Source organism: Helicoverpa armigera, chromosome 8 (assembly GCF_030705265.1).
Source record: "Helicoverpa armigera isolate CAAS_96S chromosome 8, ASM3070526v1, whole genome shotgun sequence".
NCBI lineage: Eukaryota > Metazoa > Arthropoda > Insecta > Lepidoptera > Noctuidae > Helicoverpa > Helicoverpa armigera.
The window spans coordinates 5,691,724-5,709,285 of record NC_087127.1 but is presented as its reverse complement, the minus strand read 5'-3'; the positions used below and the strand labels follow the sequence as shown (position 1 = coordinate 5,709,285).

General features: G+C 34.5%; 4 protein-coding genes across 6 annotated transcripts in view; 2 read left to right on the top strand and 2 right to left on the bottom strand.

Annotated features, from left to right (window-relative positions):
• The first annotated feature begins 209 nt into the window (after positions 1 to 209).
• On the top strand, positions 210 to 3,390 carry LOC110372781 (transmembrane 9 superfamily member 3). Its single transcript, XM_021329742.3, has one exon. The coding sequence runs from the start codon at positions 320 to 322 to the stop codon at positions 2,045 to 2,047; it is 1,728 nt and encodes a 575-aa protein (XP_021185417.1). The 5' UTR covers positions 210 to 319; the 3' UTR covers positions 2,048 to 3,390.
• Positions 3,391 to 3,640: 250 nt separating this feature from the next.
• LOC110372775 (probable RNA-binding protein 19) lies at positions 3,641 to 12,160 on the bottom strand. Its single transcript, XM_049837894.2, has 15 exons — positions 12,010 to 12,160; positions 11,462 to 11,824; positions 10,470 to 10,721; positions 10,088 to 10,216; positions 8,829 to 9,009; positions 8,257 to 8,348; positions 6,871 to 6,976; positions 6,593 to 6,787; positions 5,994 to 6,155; positions 5,766 to 5,869; positions 5,203 to 5,685; positions 4,925 to 5,127; positions 4,679 to 4,795; positions 4,010 to 4,118; positions 3,641 to 3,858 (listed from the first exon to the last, which is right to left on the bottom strand). The coding sequence occupies exons 1-15, from the start codon at positions 12,043 to 12,045 to the stop codon at positions 3,646 to 3,648; spliced, it is 2,745 nt and encodes a 914-aa protein (XP_049693851.2). The 5' UTR covers positions 12,046 to 12,160; the 3' UTR covers positions 3,641 to 3,645.
• A 262-nt stretch (positions 12,161 to 12,422) lies between these two features.
• Positions 12,423 to 12,930, top strand: LOC110372801 (cytochrome c oxidase assembly protein COX19). Its single transcript, XM_021329767.3, has one exon. It carries the CDS (start codon positions 12,596 to 12,598, stop codon positions 12,860 to 12,862), a length of 267 nt encoding a protein of 88 aa, XP_021185442.1. The 5' UTR covers positions 12,423 to 12,595; the 3' UTR covers positions 12,863 to 12,930.
• A 1,364-nt stretch (positions 12,931 to 14,294) lies between these two features.
• LOC110372776 (matrix metalloproteinase-2) overlaps positions 14,295 to 17,562 on the bottom strand; it is a 139,209-nt gene continuing 135,941 nt past the window's right edge. For all 3 annotated transcript variants that reach the window (XM_064035685.1, XM_021329736.3, XM_049837895.2), the window contains 4 exons: positions 17,307 to 17,448; positions 17,052 to 17,211; positions 16,835 to 16,938; positions 14,295 to 16,720 (listed from right to left, as the gene is read on the bottom strand). In XM_064035685.1, the coding sequence (XP_063891755.1) occupies positions 16,452 to 16,720; positions 16,835 to 16,938; positions 17,052 to 17,211; positions 17,307 to 17,448 (675 nt within the window). In that variant the 3' untranslated portion in view covers positions 14,295 to 16,451. The remainder of the gene's footprint in view (positions 16,721 to 16,834; positions 16,939 to 17,051; positions 17,212 to 17,306; positions 17,449 to 17,562) is intronic.

Sequence of the window (17,562 nt, the reverse complement as noted above, 5' to 3'; positions counted from 1 at the left end):
ATCACACGGCCTCGTAGATTAACGATTTTTGTTGGTATAAAAGGTGACCCTCAAAAGTATAGTAGCATCGTGCAAGAATTATTTAAGTATTTTCAATATTATCTTTATAAAGTAAATACAAAATTGGTAATTTCGCCCAATTGATCGTCTTGTCTGCTCCTAATAAAAATCCTCTGACGTTTCTCGACTACTCGTTTTCATATTTTTTGCTTGATGGCAACTTTAGACCATAGATGTCCGACATCGGCATTTCACATACGTGTTATGTTTATTTTATTTGTACTTTAATTGGTTTTAAGAAGTTATTTGCTGCATAAAAATGAAATATTTTTATTTACTATTTATTTTTTGGACTATAGTTAATTGTGACGAACATACGCATACATATAAAGATGGAGATCAAGTTGTTCTGTGGATGAATACAGTGGGTCCGTATCACAATCGCCAGGAGACGTATGCATATTTTTCATTACCTTTCTGCGTAGGTACTAAAGTCACTATTGGACATTACCATGAGACTTTATCTGAAGCTCTCCAAGGGGTTGAACTAGAATTCAGTGGTCTGGACATTACCTATAAGGATAATGTACCGGCACAACAATTCTGTGCCATTGAATTGAATGACCAATCTTACAAAGCACTTGTTTATGCCGTGAAGAATCACTACTGGTACCAGATGTATATTGATGATCTGCCAATTTGGGGAACTGTTGGCGAAATTGATGGTGACCATTATTATATTTGGACTCATAAAAAATTCGACATTGGGTACAATGGAAACAGAATCGTAGAAGTAAACCTCACAGCTGAAAATAAGGAACGACTTACACCCGACGCAAAAATTCCATTCACTTATGAAGTAAACTGGAAGAAAAGCGATATACACTTTGAAGATAGGTTTGATAAATATTTGGACCCAAATTTCTTTCAACACCGCATTCATTGGTTCAGTATCTTCAACAGTTTTATGATGGTTATATTTTTAGTAGGCCTTGTTTCAATGATTCTCATGAGAACACTTCGCAAGGACTATGCGCGATATTCAAAGGATGATGATCTTGATGATTTAGAAAAGGATCTGGGTGACGAATATGGTTGGAAACAAGTTCACGGTGATGTCTTCAGACCAGTTCCACATCTGCCAGTGTTTTCAGCACTGATTGGATCTGGATATCAGCTGACGGTGGTTACTCTGGCAGTTATAATATTTACCATATTTGGAGAACTCTACACTGAAAGGGGATCATTGCTGTCCACAGCAATATTTATATATGCTGCCACATCTCCAGTTAATGGATATTTTGGAGGATCTCTTTATGCAAGGATGGGTGGCAAACTGTGGATTAAACAGATGTTACTTTCAGCATTTTTATTGCCTGTACTTGTTTGTGGAACAGCTTTCTTTATAAACTTTATTGCCATGTATTACCATGCATCAAGAGCTATACCGTTTGGTAGTATGATAGCAGTCATGTCTATTTGTACTTTTGTTATATTGCCTCTAACTCTTGTTGGAACTGTGCTTGGTCGCAATTTAGCAGGTCAGCCGGACTACCCGTGTCGTATTAATGCAGTTCCTAGACCTATTCCAGAAAAGAAATGGTTTATGGAGCCTTTTGTAATCATTATAGTTGGAGGCATATTACCCTTTGGTTCAATCTTTATTGAGATGTACTTTATCTTCACTTCTTTTTGGGCATACAAAATTTATTATGTTTATGGGTTCATGTTACTGGTGTTCCTAATTCTGATGATAGTGACCATTTGTGTTACCATTGTGTGTACTTACTTCCTGTTAAATGCTGAGGATTACCGTTGGCAATGGACCAGTTTCCTATCAGCAGGTAGCACCGCAATCTATGTGTACTTGTACTCTTTCTATTATTTCCTTTTCAAAACGAAAATGTACGGCCTGTTTCAGACTACCTTCTATTTTGGCTACATGGCTCTGTTCAGTTTAGCTCTCGGTATTATTTGTGGAACTGTGGGATACATCGGCACTAGCATATTTGTCAGGAAAATTTATTCAACTGTAAAGATTGATTGAGATGTTGTGATTCAACAATTCATGTTTACGTATTTTTGATGATATTGTTAGTGGTGATTGCAGTTTCGCCCTCTTAGGAATGTAATGATATGTCAAAGCAATCAGAATAGCAAATTGCATTTACTATTGGTTCAAATATCTAAAGTTAAGTGAAGAGCTACACATTAATATATTGGATACATTCCTTAAAAACATGTATAATATGTTATAATTAATATTGTAATGCACTTTTAATGGTTCTCAAATCTAATGTGAATGTCTTAAATTATATGAAAAAAGCACATCTAATTTCTACTTTGAAATACATTGTAAAATTTAGATCTCATCTTATAGTTTATCACTGCCATGTTTGATTATCAATATCCAAGCAAAATAAATACTATTACCCTTCTTTCACATTACTTCTTAATCTTCAGGCATTGTAATGTGAAAACCAATAGATAATATACTTACCAGAGAAATTGTAGTTATAAAAAAAAGCTTGATTTAATAGGACATTTAGATTGGTAAAGCTGTATGTATAAAAAAGTATTCATTTAAAATAATATTACAAAAGCACTATGAGATAGTTTGTATTGTGGAGTGAGAGTAATGATATGCAAGTAAACACACTTTCATGTAATGCCTAATTTCCAGGCCAATCAGAACGTACATTGTGATTGGTAGTCATCAACATATTATTGTACCCATAAAATAACTTTCATGCTTATTTCATGGTATGTAAATACTTTCCCAGTCTTTCTAGTGATAGTTTATAATAATAACTTTAGTGCTAATGGTGATATACCATATTTCACTGATAGGTCAATGACTGGTGGTACTTTATAATCATTGCTCTAAATCATTAGTTTGTATGATAAGGTGTGGAATATAATTTATTGTATATTTCTTCATAGTTTTAAAATTTTAATTGAGAATTAATGGTCACTAGTAATGTTACTGTTTCGTAAAAATGTCTTAATTGTGTAACAGTACTTTCAAAATGATTGGTATTGTCTAAAGTAAGGCTTTCTATACAATATTAGCAAGTAATCAATTTGTATTAATTAATTCACATGATAAAGCTTGTTCATGACTATTACTGTGCTGAATTTTGGAAAGATTAACTTCAGACTATTTCAAATATTTTGAATATACTGTAGTTCAGATCTAATTTGTCTTTATCTTGTAAATACTAGGGCAAATATAATAATTATATTAAGAGCAAGCTCAGAGACATTGCTTATTGAGATCAATGATCGCTGGGTTTCATATCTTTTGTGACACAGATAAATTCATAATATTGTATGCCATCCAACAGACTTGTACCTATTTTGGCATAAAAATAAAGGCGATTAACGATACACATCATGCTTTTATTTAAGACCTTGTTTTCGTGCGCGGTATCTACCGCGTCTCGAAGTATATTTACTTCGATATATTTTTCCGCACAGGATAAAAAGTAGCCTACATGATATATTACTGCCAAGTGTCATATGTACTTGTGCAGCCGTTTGTAAATAGTACTTACGACTAAAATATTAGTACGCTTAAATAATGTATTAAATTATCATTTAGAATTGGAAACAAAACAAAGGTTTATTTATATGACTATTTATTTACATAACATTATTTTCGCCCTCAACAAACTTCTCTACGTCAACTGCTCCCTTTCTATTTTTCTTGCCTCCTGGAGTTTGTGCATTGAAACTTTGCGCAGTTCGTTTCCTTAACATGCTGACATCTTCTGTATCATCACTTTGTTCTGCCCATTCAAGAACTAACCGCCTTCCGTAAAGATGGGTACTTTGACACAGAGCATCAAAAGCAGACTGAAAAAAAAAAAGAAGTTATGGTAGGATTTGTATGAGTTACGTTAACCTGGCTTCGGTTACCGACGAAGTCCTGTACTTTCTCTTAGTTCAAGGGTAAAATTGCAATAACATAGCTACAAGTTGCTAAATAAGATCAAACGTAAGCTACCTTTGCATCTGCCTTGGAATAATAGTCCACAAATGCGAAACCACGATGTTGGTCCGCTCCAGGAGATAGTTTTTTGGGTAGTCTCAAAGTTTTAAGTTCTCCGAATGCCCTGTAAAAAAACATAATATACCATTGTTGCTCAAATCACTGAAATGTTTTAGTCGTCAGATAAGAAATTTTAAATAATGTTTAATCAAACATTTTCTACGATAACTTTAATTACCACTAACTCCATATCAGTTCATTAGCATTGGATAGAAGCACCAACTTTAATAATATACAACACATAGGTACATAGGTATTTCAACTAAGGTATTTATTTATCTCCTTTTCGGTAATTTACAATATCTATAAGGGATAACTTTGAATATTTTTATTTTTCATTAAACAACCTAAGTGGGACTGGTTTAGCAGCTCGCGGTTTGGAAAACAATCAAGTCTGCTGGTAGACGAGGTGAAAGCGCAAGACATTAAACTAAGATTAGCATATCTTCTAACGTATTATAGTTACTGGCTAATTCTCGTAGTTATTCGTGTCTTTATTCTTATAACCACTTTATCGTACTTTATCTTAATTATTTTTGCGTGTAAGCATTATTCATGGACAAAAATTACTAACGATCAAACGAAAATATTTTTTGAAAAACCTGGCGAATTTCAATACATTACCTAAATATTTCGTGTAATTCGTTTCTGTTGGCTTGGAAGGGTACATTTCGTACCAGTATTTTGGTACCATTCTGCGTAGAATCTTTAGTAGATTTCTTAGAAGTTCTTACGCCGTTCCTGTAAATTTTCATACGCATTAAAATTATTTATAAAGAAATGTTGAGAATACAACGAACATGCATACATAAATAACAAATTAGGCAATTAGGCCACATTTGATAGTGAACACAAAACAGATGAACTAACGTATTTCCTCGTTCTGATCTCTTCAATTCTAATGACTTTCCATCAAGTGTAGAGACTTGAAGATTCTTGAGTGCTTCGTTAGCATCTTCTCTTTTATAATATTGCACAAAGCCATAACCCATGGAAAGAACCTGTCCAGGATTTTTGGGATCTTTCTTTTTTGCAATGGTGACACTGTAGACTTTGCCAGCAACTGAAAAATGCTGAAAGAATGTATAAATTGGAATTATTATTTGTTGAAAGTAGGGGAAAACATCAATAATTGACAAAATACGCACGTCTTTTAGACTTTGTTCAGTAGTCTTGAAGTTAAGATTTTTAACAAATAATGTCGTATCATTTTCGGGTTCCTCAAGTTCGGCCTCATCGTCGATTTTGATATCTTCCTTTTTCTCTTCAAGTTGATTAGATACAGCCGAGGTTTGTGTTTCGACTTTATTTTCAACGACTTTAGATTCTTTCTCTTCATCAACCTCATATTTATTTGATTCAGATTTCTCAGCAGATTTAATAAATACATTTTCTGGCGCCCATTCCAAGTACAACGGTGCACTTTTAAATTGCGAATATGCTAATTTAGTGAATGCTTTCTTAGCTTCGAATGGTTCAATAAAGTCAACAAGAGCGGTTATGCCATGTTGTGGCATTAAGAATCTCGCTATTTGTCCGTGTTTTATAAACAATGACTTTATTTCTTCTTTCTCTGTGTTTGCAGGCAAATTTTTTACGAGTATGCACGTTTTAGATCTTTTTTTGGCAGGCTGTAAGAGATTTTTTAAATTAGGATTAGTATAAATTTAGATAAGACCTAAATATATTAGTCGGTTAATATATTACCCACTTTATTGAAAGCATCTAAATATACTCCATTTTCTTCAAGGAAAGCTTTGGTTTCAGCTACCAGCTGTGTTTCACCTAGTGCCAGTCTTACCGCTGCGCTTGTGTCTGTTATAAATAGTCAAAATACATTTAATTAAACTCCATATTTAAAATATTGTACTATCAATGTGTCTACAAAGTATACAGAAAAAGGAGGTTTAGTACCTAAGTATTAATAAGTCAGACTCACTCTTATTATTGTCGTTAAGTAACTGCTCCTTAGTGGTGCTGTAAGTGGACGCTATGACGTCAGCAACCGCGTTCGTGCCCAAGAACAACACATTCCAATTGTGTGAAGACTTCGCTTGAGCCTTCAGCTTCTTAGCCTTCTTTTCTTTGAACGATAAACCCTCTGCAAAGGAAACATGATCTTGACTCTATTCACCAAACCACTAGTTAACTACCTTCCTACCTACAGTTATGATGGACTTCAAAATGAAACATTTTTGTTTCATTAAAATCTGTGTTTTTCTTCCATAAATCCATAGCGAAGCAATATTGTAATATTTTACGAGGTTTAAGTTGATAACACGTTTTATAAGGAAGGTCTCTTTTCATCGTTGCAATGTAATAGCAAGTACGTATAATTTTATGTGCGTGCGTAATAATCAATAGGTTTACTTATACTATAGGTACACCATTGACAAAGAAACTAAAGAATGTCGGGACAGATTTGTAGTTTCGTTCACCTCGTATAGAAACAAATTCGAATAAAAAATACTGGAACAGTATTTTTTTGTGGTTTAGTAGTTCAGTATACAGTAAAGAAAAATGTTTTTAGGGACATACCGTCATCATCGTCATCATTTTCAAGTTTTTCGGTTTTGGCGGGCAGTAAATGAAGCATTCTACCGCAGAAAGCGGTGCCATCTAGCTCAGAATATGCTTTCACAGCATGTTCAGGCATCACGAACGTTACTGTTGCGAATCCCTTTGGTTGGCGCGAAATGGGATCAATGGGCATGTTGACCTCTGCGAGTGGACCTGCAAAATACTTCATAAGTAGCTACCTACCAAATAAAAATTAAATACAAAATAAATTATTATTAATTAATGAGATAACTAACCATACTTTTCGAATAAGCTCGTTATTTCTTCCTCAGACACCACGTATGCTAAGTTTCGCACGAATATGCTACCGCTTTCGCCAATGCTCTCTTCATTGTTGGAGTTCTGAAAAATATGTTGCATGTAGGCCTGCTATGGTAGGTAATAAAATAGTACATACAGGACTATGGTGAAATAAATTGATCCTGATAAGATCTCCAAGAGAAGAATAACGACCTAATTGTTTCGCATAAAAATTATCAGCTACTGAAGGAAAAAAAAACATCTTAAATACATAAGTTACGTGTTTACTAATTACATTAAGTATATAAAATTATTCACATAATATGTACCGAATGTACCTACGTTTCAGTTATTTCAAACCTACTTAGTTTATCAGTACATTAGTTAAGAATTGTCTACGGGTTATCAGATCACTATCCTTTAATAGTAACTGATTTCAAGAAATGATAAGCCCATGTGTGTAATTTTAATTCAACTTATTTGTTATAGTATTGCGGATATCGAATTGATAACGCATATCTAAATTCGACGAATTCTCGTTATGTATAGTTCGCGCCAATTTGGTAACTTTGCATTCTACCGCTATTCTGAAGTTAGCCACTTGATCAATGACTCCTCTCGCATGTACAGTTGTGTTAAGTAAATATATATTTTTCATTCACACAGATGCGGAATGCTAAAGTTTTATTGTGTTCCTACATAGTGTGAAACAAAGCCGCTGCCAGCCTATCCATTTGTACTAAGCCACGATTAGATCTGTAAAACTGTGAAATCGGTTCTATCTGCTGTGGGTCAGCATCAACAATAGACTTTTATGATCGAAAATATGGTTGAGGTTCCAAATTCTTATTCAATTAAATTACATTATATTACAGAGAAAAATACACTGATTTTACAGATTGAAAATGTTGAAGGATGACCTTGCTCATATTCTCCTATCTGAAATGATTTGCTCCAATTTGAATTGATACACAATTTGACGGACAACCTGTATAGTTTGTAAACTAATATGCAACAGAACTGTGCATGCTTGATAAGGTCGAATTGATTGGGCATTTGTCAATCACTGTTCCGTATCCCAATATGATGATAAGCCTTTTTACTGTCCCACGTTGCCTGGCTCGAGTAAATTAAATTACTTAGGCGAGATAGTCCATTTAATTATAACAAAACTATACCCAGCCGTAAATTTTCCCATCGTACAAATCGGCGATTTGGCAGCTCAATATGGATTGATTGATTATATTTAATTGGCGCAACTCAATCTTTGACTATAAAACACTATCCACTACTAAAACGTTTTTAAATAGAATTGTAAAACTGTTAATCGGGAACAGACAGATGCAGTGAATGTTTTATAATATGCAGTGATGAAAACTTACCTCTTCCCTTCTCTTTCTTGTTGATTCTTCTCTCTCTTCTTCAGCTATTTTTGATTTGTCCTCATATTTATGTACTTGTACACGGTGATTACCTGCATAAATATGGAAAATACATATATTGCAAATATTTATTTTTATAAGAACCCAGAGTAAGGGAAGATGGGTGGAAATGCCTTAATGTGGGTTTGTTAGGCGATATATTCTAGGTCAAATATGTTCGTTGGCATGACCAAAAAATCTGTTAGGCGTTCAATTTCTATAAGACAAGTCAACGGTTTTTGTAATTACAAAAAAATGGGCGGCGTATAAGAGCGGATACAGTAACGTTCCTCGTCCCTCGAACACCCGCATTTTGGCGCGCTACTTTCAAAAGTACATTATTAACTACTACTAGGTACTTGTGTAATAGGATTTTTAATAACTTGTACAAGCTATAACAATATAAATAAATACATATTAGAACATTGTCTGCAAGGTGTATTTATTGTGCTGATGATGAATTATAAAATATTTAGTACCATTCTGCCCATGATTAAAATTTCAATAAAATTTTATCAAAAATTTAAAAATACCTAAAAATAACTTGTCTTTCCCTAGAGCCTTTTTCAACTCTTTCTCAGTTCTGAATCCAACATAACAGAATCCGGTGACTTTTTTCCCTTTTCCATAGGGCAGTCTTATTGAAAAGGGAACCAGCGGTCTGAAGAATTCTTTTATGTCCTTTTTCTTACATTTGTATGGTAGACCCATAATCTGAAACAAATAATTTAATTATTATTTAAAGAATTATCATGGTTCTAAAATATGTAGTGACTGATGATGTGTGTAAAAACAGTATATTTTTACTAAATAAAGTATAATCATGTTTCAGTAGCAAGTCATCTTTGAAATAACAAAATATACATAAGTAGCTATACTACAAGGTTTCACATACATTCCAAGAGAATGTATGCCCGCCCGCATGTGGATAAAAAGATAGCCTATGTTATTCTGATATTCACCAAACAGTATTGGTTTAGTGAAAGAGGCTCATTCATTGGTTTTATCATATGGAGAGGATAGTAGGAATCTCCTGTTGGAATGCTAATAGCTACGATGCTGTGGTTACTGGCTCATCCTCATCCTCCTGCCCTTATCCCAATTTCATTTGGGGTCGGCGCAGCATGTTTTCTTCTTCCATACTCCTCTATCTGCCGTCATCTCACAAGTAACATTCTTTCTTACCATATCTACTTTCACACAATCCATCCATCGTTTTTTTGGTCTTCCTCTTCCACTATATCCGTCCACGTTCATACTCATCACCTTCCTCACAACATGACTCTCATTCCTCCGCATCACATGCCCATACCACGACAGCCGGTTTCCACGCAGTTTTTCTGATACCGGCGCCACTTTCAAACTTCCTCTTATATACTCATTCCTCACTCTATCCATTCGCGTAACCCCACACATACCTCTTAACATTCTCATCTCTGCCGCATGCAAATGTCTTTCATTCGTCGCTTTTGTGGGCCAGCACTCTGATCCATACAAGACAGCAGGTCTGACCATACTCTTGTAAATTTTCCCCTTAAGTTTAAGGGGAATACGAGGGTCACAAGTTGTTCCCGTTACCTGCCGCCATTTCATCCATCCTGCGTTAATTCTGTGCGTAACTGTCCGATCTATTTCGCCATCGCCCTGAATAAGCGAACCGAGGTACCGGAAATCGGAGCAGACTGGAAGAAGTGCGTTATCAAGCGCTATGGCTTCAGGACTGGAGAGACCGCCGAAATCGCAGGTTACTGGCTATATCTATAATTTTATTTCCTTTTAACTGCTTACTCACTTTAACATGAAATAAAGGTCTATTTCTTATTTTCTTTGGCTGCTGATCTTGTTCATTTGTTGCAGTAGTATCATCTGTAGTTTTTTCACTTGGTGGATCTCCCACTTTCTTCATAAGCATTTTCATGTACTGAAATAATTGTAATGAGATTAAATTAATTATTTCTGGTAAATAGCAATAAGTGGCTTTATTAATGATATTGTTTAGACATATAGATTCATAATGACCTCACTGTGTTTGGGTTAAACATACTATACACATATCTAAATAAACTTGTGAATCATTCTTTCCATTGGTGAAACACTTAATGCTAACTGACAGCTTGTGAGATAATTATGAAAGAGGGCTTGTTTATAATATGTAATGATTTTAATGTACAAACCTCTAAATCACTAATAGGTTTATTAGCAACCTTTTTCTCTTGTTTCTCCTTATTTCTATCTACATCTTCATTCTTAGTCTTATCATCATTGGGGACAGGTGGAGGAGGTTCATCAACCTCTGCATTTTCTTTACTTTCTTCTTCATCCTCATCGTCACTTTTAGATGCAGACTGCAGAGCTTCTTTGATCCAAGCTGTATTGTCATTCACATGAGCTTCTATGAACTCCGCAAAAAGTGGGTCATCCTTGTGCTGAAATTCAGAAAGTTTATCATTAAAATGCAATCAAGTTAATATTAAAACATATACAGTAGAATTCATATATAACGACTTCGCTTATAACAACTAATCGGTTTTAGCGACGATAATCTTTACTCAAGTTAGGTTTCGTATATAGGTACTAAGACAATATAACCGTTTAGTGCGACTCCGGTTTAAGCGACCAACTGCTTATAGCGACCAATATTTATTATAATACGTCCGGTTAAAACGACACACGCGCAATGTTTTGTTTACCTACGCACTCGCACCCCCGCCCCGCGTTCGTATCGTTTAAACCTTCCCTGGACCTCTACAAACATTCTAAAACCAAAATAAGCCAAATCGGTCCAGCCATTCCGGAGTTTTAGTCAGACTAACGAACAGCAATTCATTTTTATATATAAGAAGAAGACTAGCTGACCCAACAAACTTCGTATCGTTTAAATCTTCCCTGGACCTCTACGAACATTTTAAAACCAAAATAAGCCAAATCGGTCCAGCCATTCTCGACTTTTAGTGAGACTAACGAACATCAATTCATTTTTATATATAAGAAGATAATAATATGTATTCGTAAGTTATGTATGTATGTACAAGTTAAGTTATGTACTTAAGAAATAATCCGTCCGTTTTGTGCGTCGTCCGGTTAGTACGACATAGTATCGTCGGTCCCTTGAAAGTCGTTATATCCGGATTCTACTGTAATTACTTACAAAAAAATATGTACTTGCCTTTTTAAGAAGCTCTTTAATTTTATTCTTGTTCTTCTCAATTTTCTTTGCTTTCTTTTCAGTTTTTTTCTTTTCTTCTTCTTCATTTTTATGGAGTTTCTTATATGCTGTACTATCAGGTGCATATTTACTCCAAGCTTTTGGCTTTGTTTCATCCCCTAGGTTAGCACATACTTGGACTTGTATTTGCATAGAATTTATGCACGTACCATCAAAATATTCCCTAGCCTGTGATGCCTGTTCCTCTGTCCTGTATCCAATGAAACCGAAGTTCCTGAACTTGCCATCTTTAGTGTATTTTAACTGCACATCAGTTACTTCTCCTTTTTCTCCAAAGATATCTTTCAGTTTTTCAACTGTTACCTGGAAAATAATTACTTGTATAACATTACTAAGTAATTAGAAAGATCGAATAACGAAACTTTTTACATGAAATCCGCTTTGCACTGAGAATTTTGTATGCACTGAGAATTAATCGGTTATTGGTTGTTGTTTCGGAATCAAAAGTCACCGCTGTAAAACTTCGAGTAGGTTTTAGGTATACGCACCTTATTTGGTAAATTCTTCACTATAAGTCGCGACATTTTTTATTAAAATTAACTTTTATTTTTGTAAATAAACACGATCTTGCACGTGCTACATGCACATTTTATTTTTTGACAGAGCTTTGACGTTGATAGATTTGACACCAAGAAAAATACAAGGAATTACAAATTGACTGGAATGCACCCATAACACAAAGAAAGAGCGGAATCATTTCCACTCTATAACAAAAATACCTACACATTTTCCTCTTCTTCTTTGCACAACCGCGTAACAAAACGACTTAAGCCTTTCACGATACAAAATTCAAGTAGATCATGACTTGTAACGGGTCAAAATATATGTTGCAGAGTCCACACCGGAGTTGCTGATGAGGTAGGTAATAACGTTTCTGAACGAATGCCAATATAAAAAAAAAAAATTAAATCTGTCAAGTGAGATAATATAATCAGCTGTTCACCCGGTGAAGATTATAGAAAATTATTGAGTGAGAAAATATTGATAAAGTCAAATTGTAGAAGAGATAAAGCAGAAAGGCACCAAAAACTCCGCAAAAAAAATTGTAAAACTTGTAATTTAATATTTATAAAAATGTCGACTGCAATGACTTTTGGACAAAAACAATTTATACCAACACCGCCAGATAAGGGTAGCTTCCCTCTGGATCACGATGGAGTATGTAAAAGCAGTATGAGGAAATATATGAAGTGTTTATTAAATAACAACGGCAATAATTCCTTGTGCCGAGATGAAGCTAAAGAGTACTTAGGCTGTAGAATGGAGAATAACCTCATGGCGAGAGAAGATTGGGATAAATTAGGATTTAAAACTGAAGTATCAACTGAAGAGAAGAAATGACATTATATCTAACGTTTTTAGGTAAGGAAATTGTTATATTGTTGATTTAATAAATTATAGCCATAGAATTAAGTTTTTTTTAATATTTTGAATGAAGTCCTAGTCCTTTTGTGGTAGTAATTTCTTATCTCTAAATTAAGTTTCATAAATCTGTTTCATGGACCATCTTTCTCTATGTCTAATTGTTGAACCATGGAAGCCACAAGCGGCAGATATTGCAAAAAAGTATTAACCTCAGAGCACAATCTATCTAAAAAACTAAATGTTGAAATTATGGCTTACCATGATTTAGTTGTTTTGGCTCTAAGATTTGGTATTTCATTCGGGTAATTGACTATAACTAACTGAGTTTTAGTTGTTCCCTCCCTTTTTTATTTTCTAAAATGTAAATATAATTGTAAAAAAAAACTTTAACAGAGAATAATTCAAAAGCGTAAACAACACAAAATCAGCACAATTAATGGGAGAAATCAAGATAAGCAAAAGGAACAGTCTTATAGTATCGTCGCCCACCACCTATCTACTCGACGACCAAGCAGCAAATGAGAGGGGATGCTTTTTTTTTGTTTTTTTGGTATGGCATCTCGCAGTTCAGCCTAGGAGGCTGTGTACTGCTTAACCGGACTTTTTCCTGTGGATGCCTAGAATTTAAGGCCTCCAGCCAGGGGCGCAAAACAATTTATAAACTAAGCGACTGCGCTAAGGGTACCCCCTGTGGGGTCGGACCTCGAGAGGGGATGCAACTGAGCGCTTTTATAGGAGGTGGTGGGGATTGAAACTACCCTCACAAATTTTGGCTAATATATTGAAACTTGAATAGTGGCTAATTATGATTAAGTGGTTTGAGGTCCTAATTTTAGGTATGGTAGCAATTTTTTTTTGTTTGTTTGATCTTAAACGACTATAAACTAACGAATAATCAGATGAATAACTTTTTTTTCGTTCCAATCATGCGATCAGTCTTTCTGCCTATAAGTAGATATGGTGAAGTTCAAGTGGCGGGTAGGACATAGTAATGTATTAATACATTACTATGTCCTATTAATACTGGCAGTAGCCAGTAGAGCGGCTTGCTCTCTCTTCTCTTGTTCTTTCTTTTTATTTAGTAAACTAAATGTCGAAAATATCTCGCCGCTTTTTTAACAGACGAATTTTAAGTTATTTGTAAGCTGCTCCGCAAGTTGGTTTAAGTGTTTCTGTGATCTAATTTTATAACTGGCAACTTCACAACTATCTTTGGGTAACTAACATTTTCTATCTTTCGGTACAAACTTATGCCCAATAAGTCCACTTTCTCTTGCTATGTTAAAAACTCGCTTGTAGCTCTCCTTTGTGTTAACCATGACATGTAGAAGATGTTCGTTGACTGTCCTGAATTGTAACTCTGTAGTCTCTGAGTTCAGTCATGAATGACTACAAAATAATATACAAGTTACCATAGAAATTTCTTTATTAAACATATAATAGTACTTAAAGGTATTACATTGAACTAAAATTATTCATTGAGTAATATTATTTTAGCAAGACTTTTTTTATTCCTTTTTATCGCCAGATTTCGTGGCATTTTATATAAAAGTAAATATCACAGTTATTATTAAATTATGTATTTGTGACCAAAGAAACTATAAAAATCGAATGTAGCCTATACTTATTACACTAAAATGTTGAGTGGCTTGAGAGATATAACATTGCGTTACATACAAGTCACCCTAGCGACCACATGGCTTTCAACCCTTATATTATTATTATTTTCCTTACAATAAAATGAATATTGATCAAAACTGGACTGCTGATTGCACAGGATTAAATATATGTGTTTTATATATTCACTTTATTGTTTCGTTATAATGTAGGTGTATCTATTGATCGTTTCATATTAGATAGTACCCAATATAGTTTGGGAATTAAAGAAGACTGTAAGATATTTATTTGACTTGTTTGGTAAATATTGACTCAAGACACAACAGCAACATACAAAAATATCCAAAGAGAATTTATTCTGTACAATGACTAACTATAATAAGCACCATATTCATTCTAACAAGTTTAACTTTTTCTTTTCTCATTGGCAACACAATCAGATTACACGCTTCATATTCATCATTCCTAACTTTTTCTCAGTACTTACACGTAAGGCCATTTGTTAAAAAATACATGTATATATCAAACCATTATATGTATATAGTTAGCATTGATTTATATGGCATCTATTTTATATTTAGTTATCTATAACTTTAAATCATTTATATAATTTACAAATTACAGTAAATGTGTACCTCTTTTAACCAGCATAAGAGATATAAATAAGTTAGTCAACTATTATATAGATGATATACATAAGTAATAATAAAGTAAACGAGTACAATTTTTACAACATTAATCTACAAATGCATGTTATTATAATACCAAATAACTAAGGCAGTTATGTAGTATAAGTATGGAATTGGGTACCTATGGCACAAAGTATTTATTACTTATTGAGTAACCATAGTTACCGTATGTGATTTTCATTTTAACAATTAAACATCGAAGTACAATACAAACTGTACAGAAGCTAAGTGGGTGGTGTTTTATACCTTACATGACATTAACAAACCAAGCACTCGATCGTTTTGAGATCAAAATGTACATATAATAGAAATAATATTTCATATAATTACTTATTGCCTAAATAATAATAAAGTTCGACTATACTTAATCGATATCGATAGGTAGGTATACTTTCTTCTTCTTCTTCTTCTTCTTCTTAGCGTTTATCCCGTCTTGTGACGGGGTCCGCTTTCCGTATCTTCTTCTTCCACTTCGCTCTATCCTGGACATACTTTCTATTACTTGTAATTTTATTTAATTTTCTTACTTGACGTATATTATACTAACGTACTTAGATATTTGTTTAATACTAAACAGGCAGTGCAATTTTGCGCAATAGTTACTAATTCTAGTCTTAAATCAGACGTTTCCGATATGTACTTGTTGATTCCGACGTTTTGACACGTCTCTGGTACATAGGTTTCTCAGTTAAGTTAAAATTGTATCTTTAAGCTTTAGGTATATTACAGGAGAATTAAATTAAGGTAGCTTTAATTTTTTTTATCGTTCTTTACTTTCGTATCCTTTATGTTATGCAAAAATATACGTTATGTATAGAAACCTAAATATATAGGTACCTTCCTATAAGCTGAACTATAACTTGACCGTTACAATGTTCCCAAATCTTAACTCTTATCAGTACGTTACAAAATTCCTAATTAGGTAACCAGATTTAAGTTCATGAATCATATACTTAGGATATATACTTTTCTACATATTATGTTGGCACATAGCCGGACAGTATATATTCTAAGCCTATGCTATGACCCACCCATACCATAGGTAATTATAATTTAATATGGTGAACGAAAACCTGTCAAAATCGACCACGGCAAAAGAATCGAATTTATCGAATATCATATCTGTAATTCTGCCAGATTCGGACGATTCGACAAATTCAGAGCGCGCAAGTGTGCGAGGTTTCGTATGCATTCGATTCCTTCGCCGCGATCGATTCTGACAGGTGTGCGATCACCATTATGCCAGTCATAGTAATAATTTACGTAAGGTACCTAATATAACTTGTTAATATTAAGAGTGTAGAGCATAAGAATGGTAGTAAGTTTACAGTAATAGTAGTTGCAGCACTAGGTGAGCGTAGAGTTGAGCCGGGCGCGGGCGGCGCCTTGTAGCCGGCGCGGCGACCGGCGCGCTCCGTGGGGCATCCCATCCAGAATGTAGACGAAGGGTACTGCCTCTCATTTTCGACGCGCATTTGAAGGTCGTTGAACTTCCAAAAGCCTTTCCCTTTGAAGAAATACGTTTTACCTGAAAAAAGAAACATGATTACGATTGGTCGGTTGGTTCACGGTTGGCCACTTTTCTAATTGATGGCACATTATAAAGTAGGTACACAAGGAATTAAAGAATGCTTATGCTTACCGTCTTTCCACTGGAAGACGCTGTCAATATTGTACCCCACGCCCTTCCACATGGCCATGTTGCGAGGGTAATCGTAGTCAACACGACCTTTTTCTTCATCATATCTGAAAGCAAATAATTATTTAGGACCTTGGTACTTTTTAGGAAAAACTAAAATAGTGTCAGATATAATGTAGTTTATCCCTAACGAAGAGGGTTAAAAATATAAGTAACTTACTTCCAGTACATAGTGCCGCTATAGAAATAGGTGTTGCCGTTATGACCCCAGACCATGGCAGCGTCTAGTTTGTCCAAACTTTCAGGAAGGCCGAACGTGGATAGTGGTTTCGGGTATCCCGGCACCAGATATTGAGAATTAAATAAGTATAGTTCTTTACCTGAAATAAAATGAAAAGGTTAGATAAAGAAAAAAAAGAACCGAATAGAAAACCACCTTTTTGGGAAGAAAAATCGAAAGTGTGTGTGTTCTTACCAATAAAAATAGCTATTTTTCGATCTGGTCTTTCATAAACAGCGTCGACGTGGGTAAGATCTCTCGGTAGACTGGGCCACATTCTCGTAGTTTCCATTGGATACCCAGGGTAATGTCCATTAGCTCCTATCCTCCAATGGTACTGGAAAAGTAAAGATTAAGATCAGTTCGGTGAAATACATGGTAAGGCTAAGAAAAAAAAGAGAAACTGTCATTACTTCAATATATCGAAAAATTAAATGTTTAATTAGAGGGA

Excerpts from the sequence above, each read along its gene's own strand:
- LOC110372781 (XM_021329742.3), top strand. The coding sequence starts at position 320 with ATGAAATATTTTTATTTACTATTTATTTTTTGGACTATAGTTAATTGT.
- LOC110372775 (XM_049837894.2), bottom strand. The coding sequence starts at position 12,045 with ATGTCGCGACTTATAGTGAAGAATTTACCAAATAAG. Across the intron at positions 6,788-6,870 it reads GAGCTTATTCGAAAAGTATG|GTCCACTCGCAGAGGTCAAC; the intron begins GTTAGTTATCTC and ends AGTATTTTGCAG. Across the intron at positions 5,686-5,765 it reads ATTTAGATGCTTTCAATAAA|CCTGCCAAAAAAAGATCTAA; the intron begins GTGGGTAATATA and ends AATCTCTTACAG.
- LOC110372801 (XM_021329767.3), top strand. The coding sequence starts at position 12,596 with ATGTCGACTGCAATGACTTTTGGACAAAAACAATTTATACCAACACCG.